Source organism: Lutra lutra, chromosome 8 (assembly GCF_902655055.1).
Source record: "Lutra lutra chromosome 8, mLutLut1.2, whole genome shotgun sequence".
Taxonomy (NCBI): Eukaryota; Metazoa; Chordata; class Mammalia; order Carnivora; family Mustelidae; genus Lutra; species Lutra lutra.
Window position 1 is genome coordinate 118225561 of NC_062285.1, and position 15745 is coordinate 118241305.

The 15745-nt window shown below is 45.7% G+C and overlaps 1 protein-coding gene across 1 annotated transcript in view; it reads left to right on the forward strand.

The window, feature by feature from the left end:
- Positions 1-15745, forward strand: part of PLXNC1 (plexin C1) — a 144125-nt gene that overhangs the window by 92871 nt on the left and 35509 nt on the right. The window contains exons 16-21 of the mRNA XM_047740059.1: positions 149-250; positions 588-691; positions 4516-4554; positions 4813-4937; positions 6229-6427; positions 11162-11308. Of these exons, the coding sequence (XP_047596015.1) occupies positions 149-250; positions 588-691; positions 4516-4554; positions 4813-4937; positions 6229-6427; positions 11162-11308 (716 nt within the window). The remainder of the gene's footprint in view (positions 1-148; positions 251-587; positions 692-4515; positions 4555-4812; positions 4938-6228; positions 6428-11161; positions 11309-15745) is intronic.

Here is a 15745-nt window from a genome sequence, read left to right on the forward strand (position 1 = left end):
ATTTCACCTCTTAAATGGTGTTCTTTTCTCTCTTCCTCTGTCTCTGTCTCTCTCTATCTCTGTAAAAGAAATGTCAAGGTTGGCTTCATTTTCCTTTTTGTTTTTGAAGTTAACGTGTCAATCTGATGCTAGATTTCTGTCTCCTCAGCGGCCGTGGGGGTAACCAGGCACAAATCGAAGGAGCTGAGCCGCAAACAGAGCCAACAGCTGGAGCTCCTGGAGAGTGAGCTCCGGAAAGAGATACGTGATGGTAGGCTCCAAAATTTTATTTGTGGAAAAATGAGCTTTTTTTTTTTTTTTTTTTTGCTTTTTTTAAAACAATCTTCTCACCACTACCATGCCCCGCCCCGTTAAATGGAGCTGGCCAGAGTAACAAGAACTGTTTGTATAATAGAAGACATCTGAACAGTGGGGTCTAGGCCTGGCTCTGTGTTTATTTCAGCTCTGCTCTGCAGCCAACCAAGTAATTATCTATTGTTTCTTCTTTAATGAAAACCAAGGTCATCCTCCGTGTTAGACAAAACAGCAGAAGATCTTATCCATTGTTTGTTGAGTTAAAATATTGCTCTTGGGATTCTGTTTTGCAGGCTTTGCTGAGCTGCAGATGGATAAATTGGATGTGGTTGATAGTTTTGGAACCGTTCCCTTCCTTGACTACAAACATTTTGCTCTGAGAACTTTCTTCCCCGAGGTAAAAGAGCATTGATCATATTCCTTAAGGTTGAGTCTTGAATAATAATGAAGGAGCTTGTTGCTCTCATCAAAAAACGGGTGTTTTCTTCCAAGGCAGCTATAGATAATGTGCTTGGTACAAAATAAGGGCTTCGGTTTGAGCAGAGCAGGGAGAAGGATAATTATTAATTGGATTGATTAGGGCATAAAGCAGTGATGGGTCACTGATGATTATTCTTTGTCCAGTAACAAAAACCTAGGAGGGACGGAAGTTCAGAGTGATGATTTTTGTTTTATTTTACTACCTGTTTAGAGCTGAATTTGTAGCTGGGAAGCGAGCTAGTTTATTTAAAAATCAATAAATTGTGGGCTGGCCAATTTGTTATGTTTATCTGCATGACTTTCATTGCAGCCACTAGATTTTTCACTATTACTTCTCAATTGGAAATGAAAAGTATTGTGGGTCAGGAGGGAGGGAGGGAGAATTTGAGTTGATAGCAGCCATTTTTAGCAATGTCGAGTTTTTCATGGTTCTCTCCAACATTTGTTCTCTGCTGATCAGTCCATATCATCCTCATTTCGTAGAAATAGATGCACGAAATGATTGATGAATGCATCCTGGGACCCCGAGGAGCAGTCTCCTTTAACCCTTTGGGTTTTCATCTTGCTCTGTTCTGACGCCTCCATCTTGTCTCCTACTCACTCAGCCTTCGTCCTTTACACTCCCAAGTCTTGAGCAAAGTACACTCATCTGCCCATCCTCACCTTCACATCCTGATTGCCCGCCCCCCACTCCACTCACTGGTGACCACAGAGGGGCCCAAACTCTGGAACATCAACACAGACGATCATATTTCAATCTAGACTTCTGAGCAAAGCCAGGTCAAAACAGAGCTGTATCACCTTACCTGAAGCTTCTCAGCTACATTTGGCCCAAAGAATAGGGTTCAGAAACTCAGACACATGCAGTAAGCAATTTCCAGCTTCTCTATATTTCTAGAAGCAGACACCATGATATGTGATGCTGTTTCTGGAGGTTGGGATACCTCCATAAAACATCCACCATATAAAACACCCACAAAATATATATATTTTTTGGGGGGGGGATGGGGGGGTCCAGGCCTTCCTATTGTAAATCAAGAAGACTACAAATAAGACTGCAGTTTTTTGTGCTTGTAAATATACTTTTTTAAACTTATCCTCTCAGAGTGTCAGGCACCAAGGCTTGTATTTGCCCCCTCACCCACCCATTTCCACGGCAGAACACCACCGAGGGAGAAAGGTCAATTCCCTGAATCAGGATGACTATGTGGGACATCATGAGTCCTATTTCCCAGCTATCTGAGATCCCCATTAAGAATTTAATAGCAATAAAACAACAGCGATTTCTACCATCCACACGAGGCTTGTGTGGGCTTTTACAGTTAATGATTGCCCTTGAGTGCTGAAGAGAGTCATCTGTGGCCTGAAAAAGAAATTGTCCTATCTTCTAAATTCAGTAATCAAGAGCGAGATAAGTGATGAATGCAAAAGATGCTATTGCAAGTTGAGTGTTTTGAGGGAAAAAGAAAATCCCGGGAAGAAGGCTGTATTATTTTAGAAGAGAGATACAGTTGGCCCTAGAACAACACAGATTTAAACTGCACAGGTGCACTTATACATGGATTTTTTTTTCCAATCAAATAGTGCAGTCCTATAAACATATATCCTCTTCCCTGTGATTTTCTTAGTAACATTTTCTTTTCTCTAGCTTACTCTATGGTAAGAATACAGTATATAATACAGAAAACATACAAAATGTGTATTCATTGGTAAGGCTTCTGGTCAGCAGCAGGCAATGTATTAGTAGATAAGTTTTGGGGGAAAGTTACATGCCAATTTTCGGCTACCCAGAGGGTCGGTGTTCCTCCCCCCACCCCACATTGATCAAGGGTCATCTGTAGTTGCAGGAAGCCAAACAGACTTAACTCAGGGTTCTGTGTAATCTCGAAGAGCAACTGGGAAAGCTAGGAAGACTGAAGTCAGGAGGAGTCAGTAAAGGAGAAGACCAGGAAAAATGGGCATCACTATCAGAACCCTAGCAAGATCTGAGTTAAAATGGACTTTATAATGAAAGATCTAGAGGATGGAGGAACATAATCTGTAATGTCATAGATCAGGAGCCCCATCCTCTAGGCCTGGGGGTCAGCTGGTAGACCGAGAACTTGAGCAGTCAGCACCTACTGGACACCAGTAGACAGAACCAGAGGAAATGGTAGGTTTGCAGAGGCCGACATATGACCCATTCCGGCTCTGTGCCGGTTTTTGGCTCTCCACAGCCTTCCTTTTCATTGTATTGACTACTTTGTTTTGCTGAGAATAGGAGCAGAAATAAGGGTGAGCAGTGCATCCCATCTCCTAGAAGAGGGAAATTTAAATGAAAGGAGGAAGGCGCTTTAGAACACAGGGAGCTGTGGTGGCATTTCCCTATTTAAGGTCAGGAATCGATCTGTTTAAACTGTCGTCCATATCAAGTTCAGCAGAAAAATGTTAGGACCTAGAAAATGCAAACCCAAGGTATGAGTTCTCGGCATATTACTAAGGGAGAGTATGACCAAAATAGTTTGAGGTCTTCTGCTTAGGCTAACAAATTTGAAACTATAAAGCAAAAATTCTCTGCAGAAGAAATTTACTTTAATGAGGTATAAAAATAGACTAAAGTTTCAAATATTACCCCCAAAAAAGGGGAAGAGAAAAACCTGAATGTTCATGTTTTTATTTTCATTCTGTTGACTCATTTTTACTCAGCATGCTTTTAAAATTTAATCCTTTAATTCCAAGAAGACTTATGATACATTAAAAAGGGAAACTCAGGGCGCCTGGGTGGCTCAGTGGGTTAAGCCGCTGCCTTCGGCTCAGGTCATGATCTCAGGGTCCTAGGATCAAGGCCTGCATCGGGCTCTCTGCTCAGCAGGGAGCCTGCTTCCCTCTCTCTCTCTCTCTGCCTGCCTCTCTGTCTACTTGTGATCTCTCTCTGTCAAATAAATAAATAAAATCTTAAAAAAAAAAAAAAAAAGGGAAACTCAAATTGAAGAGTTTATATCCAGAAGCAACGTAGCATAGCACATAAAAATAATTGTGGAAACCAGCAGGACAATATCACTGTGATCTAGTTTGCCATAAATTAGTGATAAAAGCAATAAACTTGGCTGAGATAGAACTTACTGTGCGTGCATTCATTTTATTTTCACACCAAGTCTAGGAGATGGGAGTTAGGAGCGTCCCCACTTTGCAGATGGGCAACGTCAGGCACAGAGAGGTTATGTAACTTGTCCAAAGTCATGTGACCAGTAGGTACTAAAACCAAGACTGAAACCCAAGTAATCTAGCTCCAGATTTCTAACTTTTAACTGCCCCGTGTACCCCATCCCATGGCACAGTCTCTTGAGACAGTGGATACTACAAAACTAAGACTTATAGAAACTTAGGGACACAACCCAGTGTTTATCCCAAGGGGGCCAACTGCTTCAGGAGTGGTCTGCACATTTGCATAATCTTCTCTACCACTTCTTTCACTTTTGAGTCTGTTCTTTGAAAGTGGGAGATGCCGTCCTCTACCAAAACTGGAACCGATGCAATGATAACGATGCTTCTTAGAGGCTTTCAGAACTCACCGGGGCTTCTTGAGAGCTGAATAATTATTTATTATGTATTAGAGGATATAAAATGAACATAAGCCCGGGGCTCTTCAGATTAGCAAACAGGGTCTCCGCTTTATTAAAATGGACTTGGGTATTGTAGCAAAAATACACTATTCATTTCCTTTGGATGTTATGAATAATAAAAGTGTCTCCTTCCTCTCAGTCAGGTGGCTTCACACACATCTTCACTGAAGATATGCATGTAAGTCTATAAGTTTTCATTTTTAGCCCATGACTGCCTGCCTTTCATAGTGTTCTCACCGTCATCATCATCTCTACTATTGAATTTTTGTGAGCTTTTTGGAATCATGGATTCAGTATTAAATAATTCATTGTCTTGGAAAACCCATTGTGGATCTACCTTCTAACTTTAAGTTTTTAACATTATATTATTATATTATTTTATATCCTATCCTATCACATCATATCATATCATATCATATTCATTTATTTTTTCCAGAACAGAGATGCCACTGACAAGAATGAAAGTCTCACAGCTTTGGATGCCCTGATTTGTAATAAAAGTTTCCTTGTGACTGTCATCCACACCCTTGAGAAGCAGAAGAACTTTTCAGTGAAGGACAGGTATTAGTCAATTTATTTACATTTTGAAAGTCATTAAATAGAGAAAATAAAAACGTGAGCTCCTTATTTTATTTTCAGACCACAACCTGAACTTGGTGTCCACATGCCTTGAAAACACGGATTTATCTAGAGGCTGTCTAATCGGGGTCATGAAGCCATGAGAGCTCCATTGTAGGTCACATGACCCCAAGACAATTTCTGTTTTGAAGACACACACACACACACACACACTCCTCCTCCTCCCCCACAAAGAAAGCCCTCAAAAACCCCAACACTCAGAAAAAACATGAGTCCTGACTCAAAAAAGCAGAAGTATTATTTTCTGTCTTTAAAACACCTAAAAATTTGGGAAAGATATTCACTTCTTGTTTACCACTCTGGCTTAAGTTTAAGAGCCCTAAACACGTAAAATGTGCTTGGGTTAACACCGGTGCACACATAAGTACACCGGTGTACTTATGGATTAAGTACAAAGGTGATTGACCTAAGACATTAAAAAGAACCCAGGTGCCCATAGGACAGCACCCCACTGCCCCTCAGCTTCCATGGAAATTCCCATCAACCTAGTCATGGCTGTTAGTTAACCTCATTAACCAAGGCTCTTTGTTTATGTGGTTATTTGTCCTCTATATATCTGGTTTTTTTCTTCTCTCTCCATTTTATTGAGATGGAATTGGCATACAGCACTGTGTAAGTTTAAGGTATATGACACAATGATCTTCCTTGCACCTGTTGCAAAATAATGACCATAACAAGTTCAGTCAGCAGCCATCATCTCATACAGATACAGGAAAAAGGGGAAAAAAATCAACTTTTGGGATTTATTCTTAGAACTTTCAAATGATACGGCAGTGTTAACTGTAGTCACCGTGTTGTATGTTATGTCCGTAGCATCTACTTATGTTGTAGCTGGAAGTTTCTGTGTTTTGTCCACTTTCCTCCAATTCCCCCTCCATTCTCCACTTCTGATAACCCCAAATTTGATCTCTTTTTCCATGAGCTTGGTTATTTTTCTTCTTTTTTAGATTCCACATATAAGCGAGATCATACAGTATTTGTCTTTCTCTGACATTTTCATTTAGCATAAGGCCCACAATCCATCCACAATCCATCCGTGTTGTCACAAATGACAAGATTTCATTCTCTTGTATGGCTGAACAGCATTCTGGGGTGCGTGTGTGGGGGGTGTGTATACACATGTACCACACTTTCTTTATCCATTCATCTGCTAACGGACAGTGGGTTGTCTCGATGTCTTGAGTATTGTAACCGAGGCTCTGTTTTTAAATAGGTGTCTGTTTGCCTCCTTCTTGACCATTGCACTGCAAACCAAGCTGGTCTATCTGACCAGCATCCTGGAGGTGCTGACCAGGGATTTGATGGAACAGTCCAGTAACATGCAGCCGAAACTCATGCTAAGACGCACAGAGTCTGTGGTCGAGAAACTCCTCACAAACTGGATGTCCGTCTGCCTTTCCGGTTTTCTGCGGGTAAGTGTCACCTCCCGCGTCAGGGTCAGAGGTAAGACAATAGGTGGTTATTTTTAACAGATGCTGATGTCTTTGCCAGGATAAGTCCTGAGCACTCCGTGGTGTCAGCATTTAATCTCTTGTAGACACGGTCCTTCCGAGGAGCACATGGAGGGGAAAATAAAATTGTTTTTGCTGGAACTGGCCTATGGAAATGCAGTTCATTTAGATCTTTTTTTTTTTTCTCTTTTAAATAATCTTACTGTGGTAAAAAAAAAAAAAAAAAACAACATGAAACCTATCCTCTTACTTGATTTTTAAGGGGTGCCCCACAGTGTAGGCACGACGTTGTACGATCGACTTCTAGAACGTACTTATCTTGAATAACTGAGATTTTGTACCATTGACTTTTGAGCCCACCCTCACATCAGTAATTGACAACCAGAAACAAGAAAATGTCCTGGGTGGAGGGGATATTTCAAATATTAAGGGAACCCATTGCGTGCAGGGCCTCTGAAACATCTTGGAAATACCCATGTACCTCCTCATAATGGAAGCTGATTACGCTCAGTTCTAACTAGTCATCCCACATTATTCCATCTGTTTAGCAAGTCCCCAAAGAGCCGCCTGCCCCTTGAGTTTGCTTTGTTGGAATTACTGTCTGAATGTGGTCGGAGTCTGATTGAATCTTAAAATCATTTTGAACGCCAACTTGGTGCAGACTCCAGCAGGCAAGGACATGGCTCCTGGAGCCTACTGCCCGGTCCGCACCTGGACCCCGTCCCCCGCTAGAGGAGGCTTCTGCACCTCTCTGAGCCTTGGGTTTATAGCCTGGAGCCCTATCTTAGGACTGCTCTGAAGCCCAGATGAGAGAATGGGTGCAGTGGCTTAGCACCAAGAAAGCACTCCGTAAATGTTGACCGTTACTGGTGTAAAATATTAATAGGACAAGAGGAGTGTCCCGTTGAACCCGATCATCGTGATTCAGCCCCTCCGAGGCCCCTGGTACAGAAGCTTCTTATCCTTCTTTAATTTCACCAGCCATCCAGATTCCAGCAAAACTGCATAATTGTGTATTTGTAGCCAGTTCCAAAATCTAATTAAACTTTGAATAAGATACACTGCTATGCCACAGGTTTTAACAGTGCTACTTAAGTTTGGATCCAAAAGCAGCACTTTAAATAGACTGTGCTTAGTTTAATGTTTAATGCAATCTTACAAGTAGATGCACAACATTTTTTTTTTTTTTTTACCAACGCCGTCCTCTCCCAAGGCACTACCCATTTATTAAGATTAATGAAATCTGCCTTCTTTTCTGTTTACTTGGTATAAATCATCATATGCTTTGGGGAGGTGTTGAGCAGTTATTTCTGGGACAAATATTTTCATATTTTCACTTCTCACCATCCTTGCTTCAGCCACAACTGCATCGAAAGAGAGCGGGCAAGACCCACACCCAGTGCTGGGTCTTGGTCTTCAAAGTCAGATTCCTGCCTCACCACCAGCACCAATGAATCAGAAGCCCTTGGTTGTGTGGGGGGGGGGGGGGTGGTGGGCAGAAACCAATGTTTGCCAAGCTCCTTGGGATAATTGCACATGCCTTGCATTTGAGAATCCTGGGGTGGTACAAAGAGCACTGGACTGGGAGTCTTGGTTAGAAACAGCAGGTTCGGGCTCTAAACTCATCTCAGCCCCAGATGGCTGTGCGTCTCTGGGAATGGCACCTTTTCTCCAGACAAATGTTTTCTATCCACAGAGTGAAGGGCCTCGTCACTGGTTTTAAATTTCTTTCTAGCTCTTTCTTGTGATCTTGCGCTTGGAGAGTTGCTCTTTCTGCCCTTGGGCCTACAAGGGGTAAGATGGTCCAAAATTCCGAGCCCTAAGCCCAAACGGCTCCCTCGAGCCGAGGATTCGGGGTCCTGGTCCTGCAGTCTGGTTCAGGAGGATCCTGAGCACTTGAGACATGAAGGGCAGCACTCTTACCAGGAGGAAGTGACTTCGAGCCGCCCAGTGGTGCTTTAAATTTCGGTGGAAAAATTCCCTCTGGCGCAGGGGGGTCTGACTTCCCACAACCAGTGCCTGAGGGGATGTGGGACTCCGACAGCCTTGGTCCCTGTGCCCTGTCCCCACAGACATCTGCCTGGATGCCCCTAGCAGGTGACCCCCAGGTGCCCGCCTCCTCTGAGCTTCCAGGGCTCTGCGAGTGCTGTGGTAATGCCAGCTGCCGTTTGTCGAATGTGCCAGATGTCATGCTAGGAGTTTTGCTTACTTTTTCGCACTGAAGCCTCTCATTTAATCCTGTGAGGGAAGGATGGTTGTGGCCACTTTGCACGGGGCGGGGGGGGGGGGGGGGATTTGGAGCACGCGGAATAGAGGTGACTTTCCCCAGATCCCACAGCTGGCGAGGGACGGCACCAGGGTTTGAGAGCGCTTAGCTACCACTTCCCTAGGGAGGTGGGTACCTTCTTAGAGGCTTAGGGAGGATTTAGGGCTGGAAGGAGATCACGGGCGTGAAAGTCTCCGGCTCAGCCAGGGCCGGAGTCTGGTCTCACAAAGGAAAGGAAGGTGAAGGGGGTCGAGCTTCGTTCCCATCCAGGTGGGGCAGGGCGGGTGGGGCTCGGCCAGGTGCGCTTGGCTACAGCCGGCCACCTGAGGAGCTGTGTGTTCCCTGCTCTGATAAGACACCTAAGGCCCCAGCAGGTAGGACTAACTGAGGACTAGTGTTTAATAGTGACAAAAAACCTCATGGTTTTCAAAGCCCTCTGGGAAGGTGTTCAAACCACAGAAGCTCGGGCCTCTTTTCTGACATTCTGGGTCTGGGGGTCTAATGTAGGGCCCAGGCATCTGAATTTTTTATGAGAGCCCCCGGGTAGTTCTGCTAATGATTACCCAGGGTTGGAACCATGAGTAGGGTAACAGTATAAGACCAAATATCACTTCTCTCAGGCTGGCGGCTTTCTGGAGAATTCTGGGGAACTCCTGACTGCAGAGACTCCGAGTCTGTAGCTACCCCTCCACACAGGCCCACAGAGCCCACCTGGTCCCCAGCTGCACCCTCGGTGGCCCAACTGGCCCACAAGGCTCACAAGGACACCCACTCCTGTCTCTGATGTGTGCTGGAGGAAAAAGGAGAAGTAGAAGTACTAGGTTTGCAGTCAGGACATTACCCCAGAGGGCAGAGGGAAAGAGAAGAGAGCAGTGTGGTTGTGAACCACTAAATAAAGGAAGTGTCCCCATAAGAACTGAAATGTCAGGTGCTAGTCCCAACCCTCTCCCCATCTGAGAAATTTTCGAACATTCCACCTCTGTCCTACACTAAGGAAGAGACTCAAGGATATGTCAGCAGGGAAGAGAAAAGGGATAAAAATCCCACGTCAGCTGTGGGATCTGGGGAAAATCACATCTATTCCGTGTGCCCCAACACACCCCTGTGCAAAATGGTCATAACAGTACACCCCTCACAGGATTAAGTGAGAAGATTCAGTGAGAAAAGATCATGGGAAAAGTGATGGGAAGCCAATGGGGAATGGGGTGGCAGAAGGGGGTCGAAGGAAGCCCTGGAACTGGGGAGGACATGTGTCCTTGTAGGGACGCAGCGTGGGATGCCAGGAGTCTTGCAAGAGATCTCCATTGACTTCTTCAAGGCAGAGCAGGGGAGAGAGCTGGCGGAGCCCTCCTTTGAAAGCCAGACGGCGAAGCTTGACTGGAAACAGTGCTTCGAGCCTCAGTCGTCTGGCTGGCTTCTTCATCACTAAGGGTTTGACTGCCAGGTTCTGGCCTGAGCTCTTCCTCTTCCATGTGCTTGGTTAATGCCCGCTGATGGCAGACACTGATTATTTGGTGAGCGTGCTACTGCCGATGGAGGGCTGCATGCTCTGGGAGGCGTCCGTGGAAGCAGAACACACAAGCCCCCCGCGTGAGCTGCTCAGAGTGTGAGCAAGCAAGGGCGGCTATAAGGTCGGAGGCATCTCAGTCAGCATAAGAGGGCGAGCCCTGGTCGAGGAGTAAGTGCCCGCAGCAGATGTTTGCAGACAGATGTGATCGGGATGAGCCAAACCCCAGGGAAAGCCTTCGAGCCATGGACTTGGCTCTGGTCCAGGGAAGGGAGTTCAAGAGCATTAGTAGCCACCTACCAGCCAAGGTGCTCAGGGGTGTCTGTGCACCCACAGCTCTGCAAACCACAGTGAGCTGGCCGGGATGGCTGCAAGTTGTGATAACTAAAGGCCGCTTCCTTCACTAGAACCTCTTACCACCAAAAAGCCTCCTCCCTGGCCAATGTACAAAATGTTCTGACATTTATTCTGGTTACCAAGGCTAATTGTTGTGTATTTTTCTTTAAATGCCATTTATTTTCGGTTTGCTCAAAAGGCAATTAAATAGGGGGATGTAAGCAAAGGTTAACCCTCCGCCTCGATCTAGGCATTAGCCCGCTGATGAGCATCAGTCTGACATCCAGAAGCTTCAACATCAAAGAAGCACCCGCTGAAGACTTGGTGTTGCTCTTGACTGGGACTCTGTGCGCGTGTGTGCATGTGCGTGTCTGGGCGTGCGTGCAGCGGGGCGAGGACGCATCGCCTGAGTTTTGCGCCCAATCCTGAGTGGAGCGATGTGTGTTTTCTTGGGAGTCTCATGTTGACTGTTAGAAAACACTGCCTCCTGTCTCCTGTCGCACTGCCATAAACTGAAACTTTAACTCTTTGGAAAGTACAGTGGATCCCGCAGACCGCTGACTGTCAGTCTTGTGTCTCTTCCAAGGAGACGGTTGGAGAGCCATTCTATTTGCTGGTGACGACTCTGAACCAGAAAATAAACAAGGGTCCTGTGGATGTGATCACCTGCAAAGCCCTGTACACCCTGAACGAGGACTGGCTGCTGTGGCAGGTTCCAGAATTCAGTACCGTGGTATGTTGGCTGGGACGCCTTCCACCCCCGCCCTGGAACGGAGCCGGGCTGGGAGGTCGGTGTCGGGGTGATGGGGGTTTTAACGGCGGTCACTTAAAACAAAACGACATCGTTCCTACTGCAGGAGGCCTCAGACGATGAGTTAATTAAAAACAGTAGTTGATAAAATATTAACACGTGTTCACATAATAGATTTTAATTACTTGGATGGGGGAGAGAATTGTAATGATGCCTGGGGTACTCATCAATTTCCAAAGATTTTAATATCAGGAAAGCTTATAGCTTTCAGCATTGTCAAAGGAAATGCAAAGTACTCCCTATTCAGCGCTTATAATTGCAATCAGAATTTCTCAAACGGCTCTGCTCTGGAAGACAATGTGTGAAGATATATTTCAACCAAATTGAGGCCGTCTTATTTTAGAACGATAACACAAGACATATTCCACTGTGTTCCCCGTGCAACATGACACCCTTACTTTATTTTCATGGATTAGTTACAAATGTTTGGTGTCACACACTTAATGTTCTGTGATCTCATAGATATTTTTAGAGGAACGCTGTAAATCACTACAGGAAGATGCTTGCCTGGCTGCCGGAGGGTTTCACCCATACGAGAACTTCTTTTCACCATCCCCATCCCACCCCCAGCCTCTTCCCTTCCTAAAGGAAGAGAGAGCAATTTCTTGCATATTCACGATTTGTAAAGACAGGGCCAAGCGTGACAAGTATCTCCAAAATTACTTAGGCATTTTCTGTTTGTAGAGACTGGGGAAAGAGATCGTTGTCATTTGGTTTGGTCTTTAGCTTTATGGAGACTGGGGCTTTTTCACAATCTCATTAGTGGAGGAGGAGGGAAGAAAGACAGTGAGGTTTTGGTATTACTCAGTAAGGGAGCTGAGTCTCCTGTGGCTTTGCTCTAGACGGTGAGACCTGTGGAATCATCCTGGAAGAATTCACTCCCTAATTGGGAAAGGCACCATGTCACTGTGGGCCGTGTTATGGTTATGCTCTCTGGTGGGACGATAGACCACAGATCAGCTGTTTCCAGTTCTAAGTCCCTGCCAGACGTAGTTTACCCTCCACTGAATATGGTACCACGCTGAACTGCCATCCACAAGGCAGGAGCCTGAGTAGAGAGTTAACATTTCTTGATGTTCTGATTTTTGTTTATGTAACTGTCCGTGGCCAAGAGGTGGTGAGGAGCCGTGGCTGTGAACCACATGCAGTGGAGGGCACAGACTCCGGCCAGGCATGTTTGTGATCTGCCTCTGCCCATCTTCGTGGTGTGGGGCAAGTTTCCAAACCTCCTGGTGCCTCAGTCTCCTCACCCGTAAAATGGGAGGGATGATCATAGTGCCAGTTTCATGGGCCATCGCAGGGGTTAAGAACATTGAATGTGGGGTGCCTGGATGGCTTTGTTGGTGAAGCACCTGCTTCAGCTCAGGTCGTGGTGATCCCTGGGTCCTGGGATCAAGTCCCTCGTCTCTCCCTGCTCAGCGGGGAGTCGGCTTCTCCCTCTCCTTCTGCTGCTCCCCCTTCTTGTTCTCTCTCTGTCTCTGGCTCACTCTTTCTCAAATAAATACAGTCTTCAAAAAAAAAAAAAATTGACTGCCATGGCTTTCCGTGTAAAGCATTACTAAATAATTCACATCTCCTTGTTCCGGCTCAGGTCATGATCTCAGGGTCGTGGGATTGAGCCCTGCGTTGGGCTCCATGCTGGGCGTGGAACTTTCTTGGGATTTTTTTCTCTCTCTCTGCCTCTTCCCCGCCGCCTGCTCTCATACATGCATATGCTCTCTCTCACTCTCTCTTTTTCTATCTCTAAAATACATAAATAAATCTTTAAAAAAGAAAAGAGAGATGCCGATCCAGACAGACCAATGTCTGGGCCTTTCCTCAGGACTGTGAAATCAGAGCTGCTGGGGAAGAAGCCCAGGAGGAGACAGACGCAGGCATGACCAAGGCACAGCCTTCTTGGACAGGGCCCCTGGCTGTCTTGGAGAACAAAAGACAAATTTTGCTTCAGGACCTGTTGACATCCTTCTTGACCTAGGATGGGGAATGCAGGTCCCACCCCCAAAGATGTGTATGCTTTTCCCCTGAAACATTTTGGAAGCCCCATAGATTCCCAAAGAGAAGTATTTGCAAGTGTATGTAGGTTGGGGGGATCCAGCAGTAATTTCCTTTCATGAAAACGTAAACCTGTGAACCCCGACAGGAAGCAGAGGGAAGGAGAGGACCAGACTGAAAGTCAGGGAAGAACTCAAATGCCTGAAGCAACTTCTGAGGTTTGAGTCCTCTTTAATGCTTGACATGGCAACACTTTTTCCGCCTTTCATTTTGAAACATTACTTATTTCACAGTCAATTAAGACCATGTGTTTCGGATTTGTTAACTCCCAACTCCCCACCAAAATGTTTCTTGATGTTGAAGGGATTCCTGTCGACTCTTGGAATCTTTTTTCCTTTATAGCCCCTGGGGAAAAGGCTAATGGGAAATTAGGATTTTAGAAATCCAGATAAATCTTCCTTTACAAATTCAGATTTGCCAGTAGACAGAGACTAGAAAAGGGGTGGGCCACTGGTTTCTAGGGTCCTCGCTTTAAAAATGATTTTTAATGCTTTATTGTACCTGTCCCAGTCTGTTTCATGGTAGATGGTTACCTTAGAAACTCCAGAGGAGGCACTGATCTGGGCGATGCTGGCGTGACAAAATGTTAGCAGAAGGTCAATATAAAAAATTTAAGGTTTTTCATTTCCTTTCAGGCAAGTTCCCCCAGTCTTAAACATCATATTATAATTTTCTCCTTCCTCCTCACTCCTCCCTCCTCCCCCTTTCCTCTCCCTCCCTCCTCCTCTCCTCTCCCTCCTACCCCTATTTCCTCCTCCCCCCTCCCCCTTCCTTCTACCTTCCCTTTTCTCCTCCCTCCTTCCTCTTCTTCCTCCCCCTCGCCTCCCTCTTTCTCTCCTACCTCCAAGCCAATCCCCCACCCCAGTCATGTATGCACAGTGGTTTGCGATCTTGATTTTCTTAAATTTGCCTGAGGTGGTTTATGTAATTGAAAACTAAGGTATGCTGAACAAACTCAATTCTGTGTGTGTGTGTGTGTGTGTGTGTGTGTGTGTGTGTGTGTGTGTAAATTCTTTCAAGGAAAGAAAAGTCTGAGAAAAAAATCGAGAGCCGCCACATAAGCAACTTGAAATGACAGAGCTTGGTGCCATGACAGGGACACATCTAAAAGAGGCCCCAAACTCCTGTGTGGCTCAGTGCTCAGAAACACAGCACCTCACCCAGCAACCTGAAAGTTAGGTTTCACACCTCTAAGATTAGGATGTGTTCTCCCTGAGGTGTGGGGTGTTTTCTAGAACATGGAGACATTCTGCCAATTTCTTATACATGAAATCATTATACTCACAAATAGGCTCGGAGAAGTAATCCTTCATTCGGTGGGTTCTGGGAGGAGAATTCCTCTCTTTCCTCAAATCTGAGCAAAGCCCCCGTAGAGTCACACTTGCTCTAGCACAGCAAGAATCACCCTCCTCCCTCCACACCCTGCAGGCTGCTGCCCAGCCCTGCAGGCTCATCCCCAGCTGTTGGAATGATGGAATGCCCGGGGAGGGTCTGCACATGCGCGCAGGGACTCTGCCTTCCTCCACCAGCGGGGAATTCAGATAGGACGGCTGGGAGAGGAGTAAGGCTTATTACCCCTGTGGTTCTTCTCCCTTTGCAACATTCTCGGCAATGTTTGATTTCATGGCTGGCGACTCTGGGGCCCGCCTCCGTGCGCACGTGTCCTGTGCTGCAAGGAGGATCTCCGAGCAGAGCACCTGAAACTTTGGGAGCCAGGGAAGGCGCGAGGACTTCAGTTCTAGGAAAGCACACCACCGGGAAGAAGGCACATGGGCTTCACTTTCAAGAGGAGATGAAAAAACCCAATACCAATAACTCGTAGCAAGTGTGCTGAATTAGCAAGAGAAGGTTGACTTGTAATCAAAGTTAAGTGAGAAATGGTTTTTTGAACTCTTAAACCCAGGAAATGAGCCTGCCAATCTGCTGTATCTGAGAGATAGCATCTTGGCACCCGGGGGAACAGTGTTCTGACAAACACATTATTGCCCTCGTTCTCATATCTATGTGAAAGTCTTTACGATTATTAGAAATTCTTAGAAAAAGTGCAGATACACGCCTGTAGAATTCTTCCCGCCTCCACTACGGTCCGTTGACGGTTCATGCCAGCCTGCCCCCCTGGGTCTTTTTGCACTCGGTCGTTACATTTCGGGGACAGTCGTGTTTAATAAACTATTTCCTCTGTAACAGAGCCCTCGCTGTCTCTCGTGAGAGTTCCACGTCTCCATGCTTGCTCTAACACAGCAGCTCTCCCCACTGCTCCCCAGCTCCTTCTGTTCCATTTACTTTGTCCCTTTCAGAAGATCCATT